Consider the following 21380-nt stretch of genomic DNA (forward strand, 5'->3'; position numbering starts at 1 on the left):
CAGACTGGCAGACAGACAGACAGACAGTGACAGAGTGGCAGACTGTGACAGACTGGCAGACTGGCAGACTGTGACAGAGTGGCAGACAGACAAACAGACAGACTGTGACAGAGTGGCAGAGTGGCAGACTGGCAGACAGACAGACAGTGACAGAGTGGCAGACTGGCAGACTGGCAGACAGACAGACTGTGGCAGACTGGCAGACTGGCAGACAGACAGACAGTGACAGAGTGGCAGACTGGCAGACAGACAGACAGACTGTGACAGAGTGGCAGACTGGCAGACAGACAGACAGACAGTGACAGAGTGGCAGACTGGCAGACAGACAGACAGAGAGAGCAAAGTGCACATGTCTGAATTAACAGGGTCATGTTTTGCATAATGCAATTTAAATGTAAACTGTGACAAGTGGGGTTTGAGCCGTGGACCTTTGGCACATGAGACTAACACTGTATTGATCAAGCTATTCAATCCACAGCCTTGGTCAGTGAGAAGGGAGAATCCAACAAAACAAAACAAAACAAAAGAAATGAAAACAAAAGGAATGAAGTACATCATACATTGAAAACAACTACTCTCAATAAGCGTTTCATTTAACAATTGCATGTTTATTCATTGATACAGTCATGTTGTGTGTAATGCAATTGAGTTGAGGTCTGCATGAGGTGAGATTTGAACCGGCGACGCTCTGGTATCAAGGCAGATGATTAAGCCATTGGGCCAACAGACCCAAACTGATGAAAAGGGAGTTCACACACATGACACACTTTCACGCAAATTGCTCAGAAATACTGGATTTAAATGTTTTTCAAACTGCTCAAAATTGCAGACAATCTAAGGGCGGAGTTTACTGGTTAACAATTGCACATGCATTCATTGATACAGTCATGTTGTGTGCAATGCAATTATAATGAATTCTACATGACGTGGGATTCGAACCAGGAACCCTGTGGTTTCAAGGCAGATGATTAAGCCATTGGGCCAACAGACCTGTACTAGTGAAAAGGGAGTTCACACACATGACACACTTTCACGCAAATTGCTCAGAAATCCTTGGTTTAAATGTTTTTCAAACTGCTCAATATATTTCGGAATGGAAACTAGTGGAAAATAGTCGATCTACAAGCTCACAACGCGTTGCTATCTAAAAAGGTGTGAGATTGTAGATCGGCTATTTTCACAAGAAAGTATGTCATACATAAAAAAAAACTACTCTCAAAAGCATTTCGTGTTATTGTCTAAACATTGCACTTGTCTGAATTAACAGGGTCATGTTTTGTACAATGCAATTTAAATGTGAACTGTAATAAGTGGGATTCGAACCAGGGACCTTCGGCACATGAGACTCACACTCTACTGGTGGAGCTATCCAATACACAGCCTTAGACAGTGAAAAGGGAGAATCCAACAAAACAAAACAAAAGCGCGAATGAAGTACGTCATACATTGAAAATAACTACTTTCAAGTATGCATTTCTCGTCATCTTTAACAATTGCACATGTATTCATTGATATAGTCATGTTGTGTGCAATGCAATTATAATTAAGTCTACCTGAGGTGGGATTCGAACCGGCTACCCTATGGTTTCATGGCAGATGATTAAGCGATCAAGCTATTGAACCAACACACCTGAACCTGTGAAAAAGGGCCTCAAACATGTATTTGACACAGTTTCATGCAAATTGCTCAGAAATCCTGGATTTAAATGTTTTTCAAACTGCTCAAAATTGCAGACAATCTAAGGGCAGAGCTTACTGGTCAAAGTGATACATGTGTTCCTCATGAGTCAAGGCACATGTGTAAGCAGGTTTAACGGCTGTCGGCCAAACGAGGCATGACTTTTGCCTGTTTAAAGTTTGCATTTTCAAAAAATTGCTATAGCGCCCCCCTTTGACCAATTGGAGTAAGATTGGTTTCAGTGATACTTGGAAGGACCCTCTACAATATTGCAAAGTGTCAAACAAATGTGAGTCTGCATGTATGTGTTAGGGGCAGATGAATAATTTAAAAAAAGCTGCAATTTTCATTGGCTTATAAAAGCTTAACGTTTTCACTTATGGAAAATCCGCTTGGTTACGTCTGTCGGCATTGGTCCAAAGTTCATGTGTATACAGTTTCGTACAGATTGCTCATAAATCCCAGGAGGAGTAGGCTTTTTACTGCTTTTTACTGCTTTTCATAGAATTCGAAATGGTGGGAGATCTAAAGGTCAGAGGTCAAAAGTCAAACAGTGAAAGTTGTTAGGCATGAGGAGACGCATGTGTGTATCGAAGTTTCATGGCTGTAGGTCGAACAGGGCATGAGCTGTACCTGTTCAAAGTTGGCATTTTCAATTGAGTGCTACAGCGCCACCCTTTGGCCAATGGTTGTGAGTTTCGGGTTTTCGCCGTTTGGCATAGCCCTCTACCATATTGCCGAATTTCATAAGAAGTGACCAGGCGGTTAGGCCAGAACTGGCAAAACCGGCGGAAGAATAATGAACTCTTACAGATGTAATAGGGTTCGAAGCCTGATAGGCTCTCGAAACCTAATAAAGCAAAGCAAAAACATATACATATATATTCACATATATATACACATATATATACGAATACATGCATAGAAGGCTGGATTAATGCAGTCATCTAGGTAAAAGCAATACTAAACAGGTGTGTCTTAAGATTTCTTTTAAAAATATCGACTGATTCGGTGAGCCGCAGGGCCTCAGGCAGGCTGTTCCAGAGGCTAGGACCATAGTAGCAAAAAGCTGCTTCCCCATGCCTTTTTGAGCTAGCCTCCGGAACATCTAGGAGACCGGTGCCAGAGGACCTAAGGGTTCTGCTGGGATCATACCAGGAAACCATCTCAGACAGGTAGGCCGGAGCACCTCCATGTAATGATTTAAAAACCAGTAAAAGGATCTTAAAGTCAATTCTAAAACTAACAGGCAGCCAGTGGAGGGATTTTAAAATAGGTGTAATGTGTGCTCTCCGTCTGGTCTTTGTCAGCACACGTGCAGCTGCATTCTGAACGAGCTGCAACCGACTGACTGCTTTTTGGGGAGACCAGACAGGAGAGCATTGCAATAGTCAAGCCTGCTAGTGATAAAACAGTGCATTAATTGTTCTGTATCAGCCTGGGAAAGAAATGGTTGAACTCTGGCAATGTTTCTCAAGTGATAAAATGATAATTTTGTGACATTTCTGATATGGGCCTCCATGTTTAGCTCAGAGTCAAATATGACCCCAAGGTTTCTGACCTGCTCCTTGTTGTTTGGTGTCACTGGTTGGAGTTGAGCTGACAAATTTTCTCTAAGAGACTTTTTCCCGATGACTAGTATTTCAGTTTTTTCTTTGTTGAGTTGAAGGAAGTTTTCTGTCATCCAGGTATTTATGTCAGAGATGCAGTTTACTAGGATGTTAATGGGGTTTAAGTCATCTGGGGATACAGAAATATATAATTGGGTGTCATCAGCGTAACTATGAAAAGCTATATTATGTCTTCTGATGACAGAGCCAAGTGGTAGCATATAGAGGTTAAAAAGAATAGGACCCAAAATTGAGCCTTGAGGGACTCCACAGGTCATCTTTTCAGTGTCAGAGGAGTAATCACCCAGAGACACTAGAGACTCGCGGTCGGTGAGGTAAGTCTTCAACCACTTTAGAACTGTGCCGGAAAAAACGACGCAGTTCTCCAGTCTATCCAGGAGGATGTCATGATCTACTGTGTCAAACGCAGCACTGAGGTCTAGCAGGACGAGGACAGAGAGGTTGTTTTCATTTGCATTTATTCTCAGGTCATTTAAGACTTTAACTAGAGCGGTCTCAGTGCTATGGTTTGCTCTAAAGCCTGATTGGAATACCTCGAGCACATTATTTTTATTTAGGAATTCATTTATCTGATGAAAAACTAACTTTTCTAAAATTTTGCTTAAAAAAGGAAGATTAGAGATGGGCCGGTAGTTGCTAGGAACCAAATAGTCTAGTGTGCTTTTTTTGAGAATGGGTTTTATTATGGCGGTTTTTAGTGGGCCAGGAAATGTACCTGTGAGTAGTGATTGATTAATTAACCCTAATAATTCGTCCGATAGACAGTTAAAAACATTTTTAAAGAAGCTGGTGGGGATGGGATCAAGGGTGCAAGTACTAGATTTTAAGCCAGTTACAACTTTTTTAAGGGTTTCTGTATTTACCGGAGTGAAGTGGTCTAAGGTACAGGAAGGTGTATGGGTCCACTGAGAAAAATTGTTTACTGACCTTGTTTGGGTTATGTTGATTCTTATAGTGGTGATCTTATCTCTGAAATATGTGGAAAATTCGTTGCATTTCGTCTGGGAGAGAAAATTACTGGGACGTATGGGATGGGGGTTTATCAGGCTGTCAATTGTTGAAAAAAGTATTTTTGGGTTGTCATGGTTTTTTTGGATTATGTCTGAAAAGTGGGCTCGTCTGGCTTCTCTGATGGCCTTGTTGTAGGTAGTTTGTTGCTCTTTGAAAATGTCATAATGGACTTGAAGTTTTGATTTTCGCCACCTACGTTCTGCTCTCCTGCAATTTCTTTTCTGTTCATTTACGTGTTCATTTTTCCATGGTGGCTTTTGTTTAGAGGAAATCTTTTTTAGTTTGGCAGGTGCGATGGAGTCTAGTGTTGATCTTAATTTATTGCTTAATTTATTTTAAGTAATTACAAGTTCGTCGACGGAAAAGGGGCGGGCGTAGATGGGGGAATTATTTATAAGCTCTGTGAATTTATCAGTCGCATCAGAGGTGAGGTAACGCTTTTTCACAAGGCGATCGGTTTGGCACAGAGGCACTGGTAGACACACAGTGAATTCAATACAAAAATGATCAGACAGTGCAACATTCATAACTGATAAAATATTAACATTAAGCCCCTTTGAGATAACCAGGTCTAGTGTGTGTCCACGGTCACCTGCTGACAGGTGCCGCCCCAACCCGTAGGAATACATGCAGTGACAAATGTCACACTCCCCGCCCGGATTCCGTCCCTGATTTTGATTGATTTTCTTTCACTTCCATTGATAACTATCAACAAAACAAGCTGTTCAAGAGAAGGGTGGAACTGGAAGTGCTTGCTGTAGGATGCCCGCTCATTTTATGGTTGTTGCTGCCAAATATTCATATTTAATGGGAAATATGAACATATCCCAGTGGGGTGAGAAATGGTAACATTTAAGAGAAAGCACTGCAAAGCAGAATGCTTGCAATACTCCAGATTAAACAAAAGTCTCAAGGTGCACGGTCCAACAATATCATGAAACTGAATAAATCAATAACTCAATAAATATGCTTTTCATTTTATTTACCTCACCAAGACAGAGCAACGGACGCTTTTCAATATGATAGGTCTTATTGTGTTTCCCAATGAATGTTAACATTACCCAGAGAAACACAGACAAGTCATGCTGCCCTCTCATAGGGCCTCACGATTAATGGTCACTGTGTTTTCACTTTTGTTTTCACTTTTGTCGACAAGAAAAGTACCTAACTGTTTGACTTGTTCCGAATCATGTTTAAATCAATTTTACGGAGGGAGGTAGTCTCACAGTTGCCAGACATTACATAGATACTTGACCTCCGTCGCTGGAATTGATGACGTAAGACTGTGGGTCTGACCAAGTGAGACTAGGGGAGGGCTTGTTTTTTTTCACTTAATGTTCTGCGTATGTGCAATTTCAAAACAGATTATAACCTAGTCTGTCCACCTCTGCTTGCCAACTCAGACAATGCAGTCCTCAGTCTACACACGAGGCCATTGGCACGGGCACTCGTTCGACATGCAGCCTGCTTGGTCACGCATCACGAGCCCCAAGACCTTGCTTTCAGCGCACCTGCCTTGCTTTCAAGTGATGTAAAACATCATGCATGTAAAACCATTCTTTATTCAGTTGAGAGGGAAACAATATCTATCTAATATAGCCACACCGCCTCAGCGCATTCTGACAGACTACTCTCTGGTGGGTGTCTGGTTTTGCCACATTTCCCTGTCTGCGTGGGAAATGTTAACATTAAGCAGGACATTTTAACATTTACCATTTTGGCGCGGCACTTACCGTGACATATAAGGAAATTAAATAGTTTGAAGAAAGAGGTGCATGAGTTTTATATATGGAGAGATTAAGATGGACCTATGAGACAAACTGCCTGTGTAAATACATACAGACGTATACCCTTAGGTAATATTGGGTTAAATGATAGCTGTTCAATGCCTGGCATGAATGAACATAAATAAAGGGTATATAAAGCTGGAAATTAATCAGGTTTTTTATTACCTAGAGCTGGGTTTTAGAGTCAGCCGGGAGGCACTGATATAGCCCTGGAGTCTCACTCTTTCCGTGTGTGTGTGTGTGTGTGTGTGTGTGTGTGTGTGTGTGTCCATGACACACACACACACACACACACACACACACACACACACACACACACACACACACACACACACACACACATCCATCATTCCACACCCACCCACTGAATAATCAACTCTACCTGATAGCTGATTAAAACAAAACAAAACAAAACAAAGCAAAACAAAGACCAAGATAAAAATGATCTATGATTGTTTTGGTTCTGGATGTGTACAGGAATTGCTCTCTTCGTGAAACGAGTTTTTGGATGTGTGTGCTCCAACCTTATCGAAAGAATAGTTTGCTCACATCTTTCTTCATTCAGGTGCACAGTGCTTAGAATGCTAACAGAGACAATCTTTTCAACAAACAAAAAGGACAAATATAAATATACAATGGAAAAGATGGGGGAAAAAAATCACGGAAGTTATTTGACTGCAGAACAAAGCCTAATTTGTTCCGTAGTACAAAGGTTTCGCTTGCTCAAAATCATATTTTTACGGCAAACGACGCCATCGTACGTTGCCGTATAAATTAAGCTTAACCCTTTATAATCAGGAAAGCATCTGTGTCATTTTTGATTTTAACCACTTTAACCATTATTTTATACTTTGGCTATTCAACAATAGCAGATATACAAGCTCATAGCGTGTCACTTTGTGCCACGCTGCGAACTTGTAGATCTACTATTTTTGAAAAAAACGTGAATTTTTAACTCAAATCTTTGCTTCTGGGGGTCCCTGGAACAAAATATTTTGAGATGGTGATCCGCGGCCAAATACATATATTTTTGGGGGTCCTTGACATGAAAACGTTTGAGAACCACTGACAGAAACATACGTTTACCAGAAAACCTTTGCGAAGACATTTTTAAAATCGGCCTCAGGTTTTAATGGGTTCATAGGGGCAGCATTCTGGTGAAAAGCACCTTTCTGTAGCTTAGACGAGATTCTCACTGCAGCAAAATCCTGAGTGTTAATTTAACATCACGTGTTAATCAGACCCTCATGATTTTGCTCTCTACTAAGCAATTTCTTTTTACGAATATAAACTGCTATATACCCATGTGTCTTGTCCAAGTGTCCTGTATTCACTCAACCCCTACCTGCTGAATCACTCTACAGAGTCACTCTCGAAAATGAAATGCTCAATTAAGTGCATACATTGTAAATGTCAGGATCCTCCTGCAGTTATTTGGTTATTGGCCGTATATCTGCCCATCTTTGAGAGGCTGTTATTGGGACAATGAGCAAACCATATTATTAGCCACAGTTAACAGTCATCATTTATTGTTTGCTTGTTTTTCTTTTTATTGGCAGCTCACGCATCACATGGAAAAAAACATCTGACAGCGTTTACTTTTACTCCTTTTTTCTCCTTCTGTTCATAAGAGGACACTAATACTTGTATGTTTGTCACTTTCCTAGGTGGTTTTGAGTGGAACTGAGGATAGCCACCTCCTGATGGGTCTCAGTCCTTCAACCGAGTATGAAGCCATGCTCACAGCCATATTCAAAGACGAGTCAGAGAGCGACACAATCTCTGTTATAGAGACCACATGTAAGAGTTTGTAGATAGCTATGCTTGTAAATGACAATAAAAGACCGAATGACACCCTCATACTCCATGAACACAAATAAACAATGTTAAATTAATTGAATATTGCAGATTACATAACAGGCCATCTAGTGCCTGAATAAGAGACTGATCTAATGACAGATTATATTAAGATCATAGAATTAGCATTTCCAAATTCCAAGCTTAGTGTGTTAGATCCGTAGTATTGATTTGTTTATCCAGGCTTATCTCAATGGGAGAAAATCTGCTTTGCTGTCTGACATTGTTGCTGAGTCTCATCTAATTATGTGATCTGTTTTCCCCTCCATGTATTTGCCCAGTGGCCAGGACAACAACAATTCCTACAACTACACCAGGTAATGTGTTTTAAAGTAAGGGATAATAAGTACGGGTGAGCTTGTCATTGCTGCAAAATAAACCCTGCTTACTACACAACTGTCTATGAACAAAATCAATAATTTGACATGACATATTGATTTGAAAACGATTTTGTTTACAGCTTATGCAAAACGTAGTCCATTAGATTCTACGATTAGAACTGCATCCATAAACAGAGACGGAACAACCGTCTGTTATGCAGAAATAACGCTCTGCCGTAATTGACCAGAGTCAAGTATTTAAAAGCCATGTAATAAGTGCTTTTAGAGATGCACATACCAAATGTCAAGTTACAACAGGATATATTTGTTGTCTTCACAGTAACCTCGATCTACCAGCACAGCTTTAAATTATTCTGATTGGGTTGCTGAGAGAAATGACTGCATTTAGCCTGGGAACCTATCCATGTACTGTTTCAGGCCAGAGCATCTGTCCAGAGAAGTGTTCTGAGTTTTGAAACGTGAGAGGCTAGCGTATTTGCCAAAGTTTCTTGGTGTTGCCAGACAACAGCTACAGCCCTAACAAGTTAATTAGAGCTTTGGCTAATGTACTTAGTTCCAGTAAGTTAAAATGGAATTATTGGAGGCTTAAAATAACCACTCGTCATCACTCCCACTGGTTTAAACTACTGTACTAGCCTACTGTCTATCTTCACTGTTTATGAAAAATGACAACAACAACACAAATTTTTTGAGGCAATGAAGATGGCACTCCACTCTACCTTGAAAAACTAAACAAAATAAAAGAACAATATTGACTGAAGTGTGGTAAACTCTGTTTGTAGAATGATATTTACCCAGCTGGCCTTTCCCACAAGCCTTAGTTCTAACTTCATCATTGCAGTGGTGACCCCATCTGGATTGTATGTACTCTTGGGAGCAGGCTGCAGCTAATCGAGTCAGAGCAGTTTAGAAACTCCACTCACAGCTCTAAAAACTTTAAAAGTCACATGTCCCCTGTTACTTGAAGCTTCACTCACAACAGCAGAAACTTAAAACAGTGTGTCTACTTTGTCTGAAATGACGCACTGTATGAGCTGGTCCAACAAGATAGCGGGTCACCACTGATTGATTACACAAGGATTGCACTGTAGCATAATGTCACAGTATGTGTAGTGAGTACTGTAGCATTGCACTGATTAAAATAGTAGCAACTTTGCAAACTTTAGAAACAGTGGATCTACTTTGTTTAAAGCTGCAGCAAGAACACAGCTGCAAAACAACTTTGTTGAAAGCTGTGTCTTTCTCGATAACCGAGCCTGGATGTTTGTAGCTTTTATCTCAACAGCATTGTCAATGATGCAGCTTCTTTGTCACCATCAAAAGACACCTTCTGAAGTAGACACATTGAGTGAATTAGCTATGATCAATCCTTAATTGAACACTTTTTGGTGATTCGATTAGTAGTACAGTAGATGCGGGTGAGTACAACCAGGGCTGTGACCACTTACAATGCACACAGTAGTGCCTGTGGGTCAGGGGAATAGGGTTGAGCTGAGCTTTCCCGTGTGGGTTCCTTTGGAGTGTGGTGTGAATTTATAGTGGAGAGTGTAACATGGTATTACATGGTGTAGCTCCTTCCAGGGGATGAAATACCGCACCTTTCTTCACTTTAATTGTCTCATATTCTGGTGGAGGATTGGACAGAATTTTTCATTTGTCATGGTCACGTGTTGTTAGAGGGTCTACATCACAACCCAGGCTGAAGGCTGGGATGTGATGTTCAGTCCCTGCCAGTGGTTAGTGACTGTTGTATTTTAAGGGATATACACTATAAAATGTTAATTTAACTCTGGCAGTTTAAAATTGGACCCGTAAAGGGTAACACTTTAAAGAGTGGTGTATGTGTCATCATCATAATTATTATCACCACTGTACCATAAATGTCTTTTATGATTGGATTATTTTACTGCATACTGTTTTATGTATTTTTTATCCTTTTATTTTATTTAGATTTTTATTACTTGCTGCTCTTGTTCTCTTGTTCTTGCTTTCTCTTTACCCGGAATTGCTGCAGCTGTTGTGTCAACCATGCCATCGGGGATTAATAAAGGCAAACTTAATTTATCTTATCTTATCTTATCTTATCTTATCTTATCTTATGTACATGTTCTTATATATTTTATATATAAATAAGATGGCACTTCTGTCTACTCAGTGTGTCTCATTGGTGGGCTATGGACATTTCAGAAACCTGCCTACCAATCATATCATCGATGGGGATTCCAAGCTAATAGAAAATATAGTCTTTCTCTTCCTGGAAGGTCATTATGCTGAAACAGAAGCCATAGTTCTTGCATCAATTTAAAAAAGGGAAAAAAGTTAAACATCTTGTTTGAAATTACCAAACCTGCCTACCGATGATGTCATGGGTAGGCAGGTTTCTGAAGTGCTCCTTTAAGTGAACGCTGTTTTAAGCTAGAATTTGAAAATATTTTCAATTTAAATGTTGTTTTCTATGTGTTGTTTCAGTGGCTCGACAGGCAGTGAGAAACCTTCGGTTGACTGATGAGACCACGGATAGCTTCGAGGCATCATGGAACCTGCATGACCCTCACGTAGAGAGCTACAGAGTTTCCTACGTCAGCCTCAAGGGCAACCGTGCAGAGGAGTCGGTGTGTTGGAGCTCAGACTGTACACATACACTGTTATGAAGGTTAAAACAACTGATCTGGGGTGCCTTGTGGCTCGGCCAGTTGCAAAGCCTGTCAACTTGTTTGGTTAAAGGTATAGGCTTGTTCAAGGTCCCCGGTTTTCTTGGATAAGTGGAGAGTTCTGGTGGTGTTAATAGAATTCATTTTCCTCCTCACACTCTGGTGTAAACAATCCTCAGGGAAACACCAAGGAGTGTCCAAACAAGGAGACATTAGAATATGGAGCTATCAGAGGCAATATTCAATTAATCAATAGATGAAACTCTTAAAGGGTCTACACCATGAATTTTAACTTTTTCTTAATTTTTGTGTGTTTTTGGTCTCCCCCACCTCTCTTCTGTTCCAACAAATATCCGACTTCGAGCATGCAGGCTTTCATAGGCTATCTGTGGTTTTTATGTAAATTGGTCTGAAAACAGTCCGTCAGATTTGTTCCCCCACCCTACGTCACGTCTGGGAACAATTCCTCCCGTTTTTCAGTTCTAACCAACAAAAAAAAAATCCAAAAAAAAAATTTTTTTTTTTTCATTTTTAATTCTTTTTGATTTTTTTCTTTTTTTTTTTTTTTACTTTTTCCACACAGAACCAGGACATAACATGCATACAAACTGGCTCAATAGCGCCCCGTGCCAAACAGGACAATGTGGTATTGCAGGTGAAAGTGCTTTATAAGCCAGAGAGAAGTTAGTTGGAATGAGTATATCTGAGGCTTGATTTAGACTCAAACCTTTTGAAAAACGTTTGAGGGACATAAACAATATGATATCAAATATTATTATTATTTTTTAAATTCATGGTGTAGCTCCTTTAAGGTTTGGTTAATGTTTGATGGGGATTGGGGACTGTTGTATACTGCTTGAGTTGATGTGAGCTTTTTCTAAGAATTGTAGGGATGGTTTGCAACACATTAAATGGATGTATATCCAGTTTGTTGAAAGTGATTAGTTAGCTTAATGAGCGTCTATGCTTTCCTAATTGACCCCCCTTTGTGTCTTCTGGCATATTGCCTCTCTCAGCAAAACCTTAAGGCTAATGTATACATATAGTATCAATTAGGCTTTACCCTTATTTCAGTGTGAGAGAAACTATGGTAGAGAAAATATGAATTCTCTCTCTCCCACGCACGCACGCACGCACGCACGCACACACACACACACACACACACACACACACACACACACACACACACACACACACACACACACACACACACACACCTCCCCTGTTGAGAAGTAGACACTAAAAGGTGACGAGCAGCGATTCATTGGGATTCTGTCTTAGGAAAAGCTTACTGTAGTTATTTCACCCTCCCAGCCTGTTCAATAGCAGCAGAGTGGACAGTAGCAGGGTCATTTTCTACAACCATAAAATTGATTACACTCAGTCCCTGTCCTCCTCCCCTCTCCTCCTTTATCCCTCTATCCATGATAAGAGCCCTTGAGCTTAGTTCGACAGAATGACCCTGATGGCTCTCTCCCTCCCTCTCTTTTGTTCTTTCTCTCTCTCTTTCTCTCACCCTTTCTTCTCCTCTGTCCACCTCTCGGTTTCTCTCCCTGTCTTCTCTGCTTTGTCTTGCGCCACCTTTCAACAGTTCCCTGTTTTTCTCTCCCCCCCTCTCTCCATCTCTCTCTCTTCCTCCACCGCCCCTCTCTGTTTTAATTCTCCCGTGTGGTGTCAGAGCAGTAGAAGATGGAGAGGCCAGGCCACGCCAGAAGACATTCCATTATCTTTTCAGTAGCCATTTACCTCACTGGGAGGAAAGACTTAGGGCAGAGGGAGGGATAGAGAGAGAGAGCGAGCGAGCACAGAGACAAGAAAAAGAACAACACGTAAACAAAAAAGAGAGCGGCTTAAATCTTTCTCTCAGACATAAAAAGAAGGATTATTTAAGGACTCTTCTCTTCGTGTGTGTGTGTGTGTGTGTGTGTGTGTGTGTGTGTGTTTGTGTGTGTGTGTGTGTGTGTGTGTGTGTGTGTGTGTGTGTATTTATGGCAGGTCAACAGCACCACAGCTAAAGCAGACAGCTCCACTAATAGGAGTTGTTGTCTCGGACAGATTTATCTAGTGTGACCGAGATAGCATGCACACACACACACACACACACACACACACACACACACACACACACACACACACACACACACACACACACACACACTCAAGAATGAAACATGCCTTAATATTTACTCTTCGACAAAGGGCCATTGTATAAAGGGGACAATCCACTCCAGTGTCCAGCTATTGAAATGAATGCATAATGTTGAACACAGCACCGTGCAGAGTAGATTTTTACCTCGACCAAAGTTTAGAATAATAATTCAGATATTTTCCAGACCTTTACAATGCATCCTCTATCATGGCAATACTGGTTACAAACATTTGTGGATATACTGTACTGTAGGGCTGGTTGGAAGTACGGGTTGTTTAAATGGACTATACTGACTATATTTTCATATTTTCAGAACAAATAGAAATCTTCTTGTCATTGACAATTATTCACAGTATTTGTTCCATTTCACTGTCGCCGCTGTCCCTAACTCCTGAGCCACTGCCTCCACTAGCCTGGCATGACTAGACTAATATCACTGACTGCCGTGTGTGTGAGTGTGTTTGCGTGCATGCGTGCTTGATCAATGCTCTCTAACCCCTGTATTTTCTTAGGTGTTAGTTCCGGGCGAGCAGAGGAGAACCATTCTCCAGCCTTTATTATCAGACACCCAGTACAAGGTGACAGTCACGCCACTCTACACAGATGGAGAAGATGGCATTAGTGTGTCAGCGCTAGGAGCTACATGTGAGTCTTACATAATTTATACAGTATGTACTGTACACAGTGTCACTATAGACACACACTTCTGCATAACAATTGAAATCCAAGGCTTATTTTGTTTGTTTTCCAGTTCAGGTAAGAAAAAAATAAAAACTCTTACACATTGGCAAACCCATTGCTCTGGGCACACCTAAAATATAACACACCCATTATTAATTTTATTAGCTGCAGCTGTGTTGCTTAATTGCCTGCCACATTTTACCCTTCTGCAGTTTTTAACCTGTACAGGAAAATAATACAAAATCAGCCTACGGTTTTGTGTCCCTTTAAGCAACAAGGCAAGCTCCCATGTTAGCCGCTGAACAAATCTGAAATGAAATGGACAGAAGCAGATGATGATTAATTTCATTGCAGAGAGCAGAATGTTAATTTGCATTCTGTTAATTTTATGTTCATTTACACTCTTGAAGGAGAAGGTAAATTAGAGTGATGGCAAATACTGATTCATTGTAATTATCTTAATGAAGGCCATTCATAATCACAGAGGCTTCTTTCATTAATGGTACAATTAAATAGCCATGCTCAGTTCTAATTGATTTTCTAAGCCACTCTCCAGATTATCACATAGGAATTGCACTAATCATTTCCTCTTTCCACTGGGAATTGAAATGTCAAACAAAATATAATTCATGTCTTATTGAGAGGGGACTGTGGCCATTTGGCATGCCTTAATTCCAAATAAAAATCTCCTTGGAGCCCGTAAAACTGGATAGCTGATAAATCAAATCACAGCCAAAAACAACTTGAGATGTGACTTTCATGAGCATGATGAGAGAATGTGCCTTTATTGAGATGCGATGCAAGGTGATTGGGACATAGAGTGTGGATTCTGCAGATGATTATACTGTATATAATATGGTTCCAGAGGTGAAAATGTTATTTTAAGGATGTCTGCCTCATTAGTAAAGATACACAATGAAGACTGGAAGGAAAGAGGGGGATGAAAGAAAGGGAGAACGTTTGATTGTAAAGATGTACTGTATTCATACTAGGCGCAACACGTTTGTCTTTGAGCAACGTGATTCATTTAAGATGTGACATCTAGCAACATATTACGCTTGAAGCAGGTGAAAAATGTTCAACTCAAGAGACTTTCTCCAAAGGGAATAGAGTGAAGTCCAATACAGGCAATGTAAGTATTTTTATTATATCTGGTCTGAGTACACACAGTAGTTCAACAAAGAAAGGCAGGATCACTGCCACTGTTATGTCCGTATGTCCACTGTTGAGCTCAGTGCTACTTGTTCCTTGTCTGAATGTGTTGACAGTTAACCACTTAAACCCTATATACTTTGTTGACCGAGGTCCCCTAGTGGTCTGTACTTGGCCCTCTCCTTTTTCGCTCTGCATCAAATCTCTTTACAGGAAATAGCCAATCTACAAGCTCACAATGCGTTGTGGTGTTGTGTGGTGTTTTGAGCTTGTAGATTGCCTATTTTCGTCACATGTTTGCCTAATTTCACCAAATGTTTGCCCAATCATGACATGCCCAGAATAGGTACTTTATGCTGGGGTCCATGTGGTTACAGTTATGTTTTCAAAACTTTGGGTTCATGTGGTTAACAGTTATGTTATAAGTACTTTTTTTGTTTAAGTACTTTGAAGTACTTTGGACTGGACTGGACTAAGCTAAACTGAACTGAACTGAACTGAACTGAACTGAACTGAACTGAACTGAACTGAACTGAACTGAACTGAACTGAATTGTTTTGTTTTTTTGGCAGTGCCCCTCTCATCCCCTAGTAACCTGCGTGTTACGGAGGAGTGGTACAGTCACTTCAGAATCACCTGGGATACGCCCCAGTCTCCAACCATGGGGTATCGGATAGTCTACCAACCCAATACTGGTATGTTCACACGCACGCACGCACGCACGCACACACGCAAGTAAAGTACAAATACCTCAAAATTGTACTTAAGTACAGTACTTGAGTAAATGTACTGAGTTACTTTCCACCACTGCCTACAGCCCAGTGTGTTCAGCTTATCGTCAAAGCTATGGGTCGACTCAACAAGAAGTGTACACAGTAGCTCAACAAAGAAAGGCTGGATCACTAGTCTACCACTGGTATTATTCTGGCTTATTGCTTTCTGTAGGGCACTTCATTCCTTTCTAGTGGCTCAGTATTCTCAGTATATATTTTTTTTCTCAGCAAAGAAAATAAAAGATATGTGAAGGATTAGGAATTGGGGAGAAAATGAAAAAATGAAAAACGTTAAGAGATTTTCCTGATAGTAATTCTTTCATATTTGTTTTAAGCAAAATGTTCCATGCAGAAGACATTGTTCCTTTTGTCTCAAAATAAAAAGCATTCAGCAAAAAGATCTGTTTTGACTCTTCTGGCTCCCCTTCAGTGCTAATTGTATCATCATTCTATCGTTATATACTGTAATTTCCATGGCTGTTTCCATACAATTACTGTCTCTAAGGTCGCCACTTTTAACAGACAGAATGACTTACACTGATTATCGGAATTAAAACAGAAGGAAAGTATATTTCACCAGGCTTCTGCTTTCAACATGAGAAAATATAGAGCATAATTGTCAATGGAGAAAGAACACCTATTTGTATGTACAATATACAGCTACGTACACAGGCAGATATACATATACTGTACAGTGTTTCTTCACAGGGTCACACGCACGCACGCACGCACGCACGCACGCACGCACGCACGCACGCACGCACGCACGCACGCACGCACACACACACACACACACACACACACACACACACACACACACTCTCTCTCTCTCTCTCTCTCTCTCTCTCTCTCTCTCTCTTTCCCTCTCCCTCTCCCTCTCTCTCTCTCTCTCTCTCTCTCTTTCTCCCTCTCTCTCTCTCTCTCGTTCTCTCTCTCTCTCTCTCTCTCTCTCCCTCTCTCTCTCTCTCTCTCTCTCTCTCTCGTTCTCTCTCTCTCTCTCTCTCTTGCATGTCTGTTTTATATTAGAGGTTCCTGCTGCATTTACTGGCTCAAAAAGCACAATGACACATTTGTAACACGTGTGCATGCATGCATTTGTCCGTGTGGTAATATACTGCAAGTAAGACGGCATATCTTGATGTCTAAAAAGTTTCGTGTTTGTGTTGTGATCCTCTCCGCTATGGAATTCACTATCATTAACCATTTTAACTTCATCCCTCCATTGTTTTAAAGGTGTTATAAAGATTAAAAAATGTCAGTGCATTCAATTCGATAATTGGTATTTATAGCCTAGTGTTTTGGACTTAATACGATCTATTAACGTTTTGCCATAATTTCTCATTTATTTCTGTTCTAATAACTCGCTCCTCTCTATTTTTGTCTCTGCCTGTCTTGTTCAATTTTGTGTCCATGTAATGGGTTTTACTCATGTATCCGATGTATCTTCTGCCTGTCCAATCTGTGCTGTTCCTCAGGACCAGCTTTAGAGACAGTGGTGGGGGAGGATGTGAACTCCATGCTGATCCTGAATCTGCTAAGTGGCACAGAGTATAGCGTTAAAGTCACTGCCTCCTACCCTACAGGACACAGTGAACCACTCATAGGAACTGCTAAAACATGTAAGTATTGTAACTCCATCAGAGTTCATGTCCAAAGGCTATCCATTCGCAGTGGTAGAAAGAAATCTTCAGATATTGTTTACTTTACCGGAGTATTTCCAATTTGCAATACTTTTACTTCTACTCCACTACATCTCAAGAGGGAAATATTGTACTTTTACTCCACAATTATTTGAAAACTTTAGTTAGGGCACGGCCCCACCGCACTTTTATTTTACCTCTGGGGCGGAATCTACCAATGCTTTGTCAATGCAAATGCGTGGATTCTTGAAAAAAATCCGCAAGACCATGAATCCACGCATTTGCATTGACAAAGCATTGGCAGATTCCGCCCTAGAGCTAAAATAAAAGTGTGGTGGGAGCGCGCCCTTACGAGTTACTTTGTACAAAACATACATTACATTAAGCACTTCAGCCCTTATATACTTCAGCTATTTGAAAATAGCAAATCTCTACAATGTGACACGTTTTGAGCTTGTAAACTTGGGAATTGGGACATTCCGCATAATGAGTACTTTTACTTTTGGTACTTTAAGTATATTTTGATGCCAATACATTTGTAATTTTGAATACCAGATGTTTACTTGTAACAGAGTAATTCTACATTGTGGGATTGACAAATAAGGATAGCCATTTTGTATTTTAAAACAAAACGTGGATGCCAGAGATGTGAGCACTTCTTCCACCACAATGCATTTTGAACAAGACAGCTTCCAATGATGGTGTAGCTCACTGGTTCTCAACGTTGGGTACGGGGACCTACTAGGGGGTCCAAATGGACCCTTACAGGTTTGTTACCCTGAGAGTGTACAAATGGTTCCATTTGTTCCAATGGTTCCATCACTGAGAATTTCTTAGTGTAGATTGGGGTCCCAAAGAAAGAAAAGGAGAAAAAAATGGTTCCATTTGTACACTCTCAGAGTTGCAGACCCATTCGGACCCCTGGTAGGGCCCGGACCAGACTTTGAGAAAAAGTGGTGTAGCTCCCATGTGGATCTCTAACATCATATTGATGATGACATAGGTCTAGCCCATATATGGAGAGACGGCGAGATGTGAGATTATGAATTCACCAAAATATTCACATTCAAAACAGGACATACGGAGCAGCAGCAAAAAAGGCATTGCCTTGGCTTGCTTTGGCAAAAAAGGCAAAAAAGGCATTGCCTTGTAGCAATATTGAGAAATATTGTATTTCTCAATATTGTATTTTTACCCCACTACAATTATTTGAAAACTTTAGTTACTAGTTACTTTGTAGATCTTGATTATTATTACGAACATACATTAAACACATTCAGCCCTATATACATATCGACCATTTGAAAATAGCCGATCTACAAGCTCACAATGCGTCGTGATGCGACCATTGTGAGCTTGTAGATCTGCTATTTTCAAATGATTTTTAGACTTTTTACCCATTTAAAAACTGAAATGGGACATTCTGCATAATGAGTACTTTCAACTTTTGGTACTTTAAGTACATTTTGATACCAATACTTTTGTACTTTTACTTAGTAACAGAGTACTTCTACATTGCAGTATTGATACTTTTACTTAGTAAAAGATTTGAGATATTTTTCCACCATGTCATATTGAAGATGTCAGTCATCTCCAGATGTGGGCACGGTTTCAGTCTGATCCAAGCCCCACTGACTTCCATTATACAATTCGTGAAGAAAAAACAAACAATGCATGGATGTACTAAGTTGGCCTACTGGCAGCGTGCACAAGATATTTGAAATCTTGACCTTTGGCCTTTTTGACCTAAAAAGTTAACCATCTATCTCTTCAGTGGGCAGCCTTACCCACTAACCTCCATGAACAAATGTTTGATTTGGACCTTGACCTTGATTGTGTACTTAACCTTCAACCTTATCAATCCAAAGGGTAATCTTACGCCTTTGGGGTATTCCCAGTTGGTGGGAATCATCAGCAGTCTGCCCACCGAAGAGATGGTTAATTTTTGGGTCAAAAAGGCCAAAGGTCACGGTTTCAGACTCGGTCCTAATATCTCAGGAGCATAGAAAGTGGAACAAGGGATGTTGTTGTCGTGTTTCGTTTACTTTGAGACTTTGGCAAACACAGCGATAGACAGAGATATTAATATTCAGACAACCAGACAGAGCAACCCTTTTGCATATAGATTTGGTATCAGTGTCAGCCTCTGTCATCTAGAACAAATAGACTCTTGTGTGTGTGTGTGTGTGTGTGTGTGTGTGTGTGTGTGTGTGTGTGTGTGTGTGTGTGTGTGTGTGTGTGTGTGTGTGTGTGTGTGTGTGTGTGTGTGTGTGTGTGTGTGTGTGTGTGTGTGTGTGATTTTACAGTACGTGCGCACATGAAACACAGACTGTCAGAGGAGTGATGTGTCACTATCTCTCTCTAAACATCAATGTAGGCTTTTGGGATTATTGTGTGTTTACAGTCTCTGTGTGTGTGTGTGTGTGTGTGTGTGTGTGTGTGTGTGTGTGTGTGTGTGTGTGTGTGTGTGTGTGTGTGTGTGTGTGTGTGTGTGTGTGTGTGTGTGTGTGTGTGTGTGCCTTACCTTAGTGTACACAGATGTATTGGTGTGTTACAGGAACTGTGTTTTTTTGTGTGTGTTTTTGTATGTGTGTTTATGTGCCTGAGAAAGTTTAAACTACTGTACAGTGTGTGTGTGTGTGTGTGTGTGTGTGTGTGTGTGTGTGTGTGTGTGTGTGTGTGTGTGTGTGTGTGTGTGTGTGTGTGTCTGCATGCATGTTTAGTATGTTCCTTTGAATGTGTGAAAACTGCTGTCAGTAGCTTTAAAAGTTAATGTTGTCTTAGGCTTGCTATCTGATTGGCCTGATGGGATACACTTCTAATGGGATTCAGACATACTCTAACAATTATAAGCTTGTGTATTTCTCTCATAAGAGACTTCCTTTTTTAATTTAACTTGAAACCATCTATTTCTGTTACACAGAAACTGAGTTATGAAGGCGAATGCATTTGATCATATCCTGTAACGATGAAGATGCCCCCCACATTCATCTCCTCTCAAGTAGCCCTCAGGGTACCGTCATTGCACCCTTGTCATTAGAGCAAGAGTTTATTGTTACACTTTGTACAAAGAAATGAGTGAATCTGTATTTAATACAAGGAGACGGTTATTGGAATTTCAAGGACCATTAAAAGAAATGAAACCGAAAATTGTATTATGTTGTTTAATATTGCTACCCAGCTTTCATTTTAGTGTGTCACATGTGCCTTGTGGGACAAAAGCAATGGACCTCGTTTGTGGAAGTTTTTATTTTTTCTTCTTTTCCCTGAGAGTTTAGGGATAAAGTGTTATGACATTGGTTATGAATTTAGATTAGTTGATGCTGTGGAATAATAAGCAATTCCATTCTGTGTCATTACGCTTTTGATTGCTGAGACACCAGGGATGAAGATGGACGCTTTGTCCATCTGTTTGTGTCTTTGCCCATGAATGAGTCATAGCTGCCGCCCACCTCAACCTCTCTTCCTTTTATCTGTTTATTTTCTTAGTCCATCATTCTTTCTCTGTGTCTCTCATCACCGTTCTTTTTGTCTGAATCTCTCTCACTCTGTCTTTATCTCTCTCTCTCACTCTCTCTCTCTCTCTCTCTCTCTCTCTCTCTCTCTCTCCTATATACTCTTTCACACACACATTCTCTCATAAAGAGAATTTGTTGTCCCCCACCTTGAAAGTGGAGGGGAACTAGTGGTTTGTGCCACTAGGGTACCCTAGGGAACCCAGTTCCCTTCACTGGAGGTCCCCATCCTGATCTCAGTATAGCATAGTGGCTAGAGAGGGCACCTGGGAGTCAGAAGGTCATCGGTTCGCCTCCCAGCTCGCACAGTCCACTTGACTAAGTGTCTGTGCTGTTGATTAGTGTTTGTGGCCGAAATTTGGTTGTACAATGTGTGTACCGTGCCATCGGTGGTAGTGATTCATCTGCTTGGGTCTGTCACACGATTTATGTCTCACATTTGCCCAGTACGAATCTGAAAAGTAATTTGGATGAGAGAGAGAGAGAGAGTTCACGGACGCAAGTATTGTACGTC

The 21380-nt window shown here is 40.6% G+C and overlaps 1 protein-coding gene across 2 annotated transcripts in view; it reads left to right on the forward strand.

The window, feature by feature from the left end:
• The window catches only part of col14a1a (collagen, type XIV, alpha 1a), a 187695-nt gene that overhangs the window by 74710 nt on the left and 91605 nt on the right, over positions 1–21380 (forward strand). For both annotated transcript variants that reach the window (XM_084049635.1, XM_084049636.1), the window contains exons 17-22: positions 7775–7907; positions 8246–8281; positions 10775–10917; positions 13618–13750; positions 15511–15633; positions 17187–17330. In XM_084049635.1, coding sequence (XP_083905761.1) covers positions 7775–7907; positions 8246–8281; positions 10775–10917; positions 13618–13750; positions 15511–15633; positions 17187–17330 — 712 coding nt within the window. The remainder of the gene's footprint in view (positions 1–7774; positions 7908–8245; positions 8282–10774; positions 10918–13617; positions 13751–15510; positions 15634–17186; positions 17331–21380) is intronic.

Source organism: Gymnoscopelus microlampas (assembly GCF_963454915.1).
Source record: "Gymnoscopelus microlampas genome assembly, chromosome: 3".
Classification (NCBI taxonomy): domain Eukaryota; kingdom Metazoa; phylum Chordata; class Actinopteri; order Myctophiformes; family Myctophidae; genus Gymnoscopelus; species Gymnoscopelus microlampas.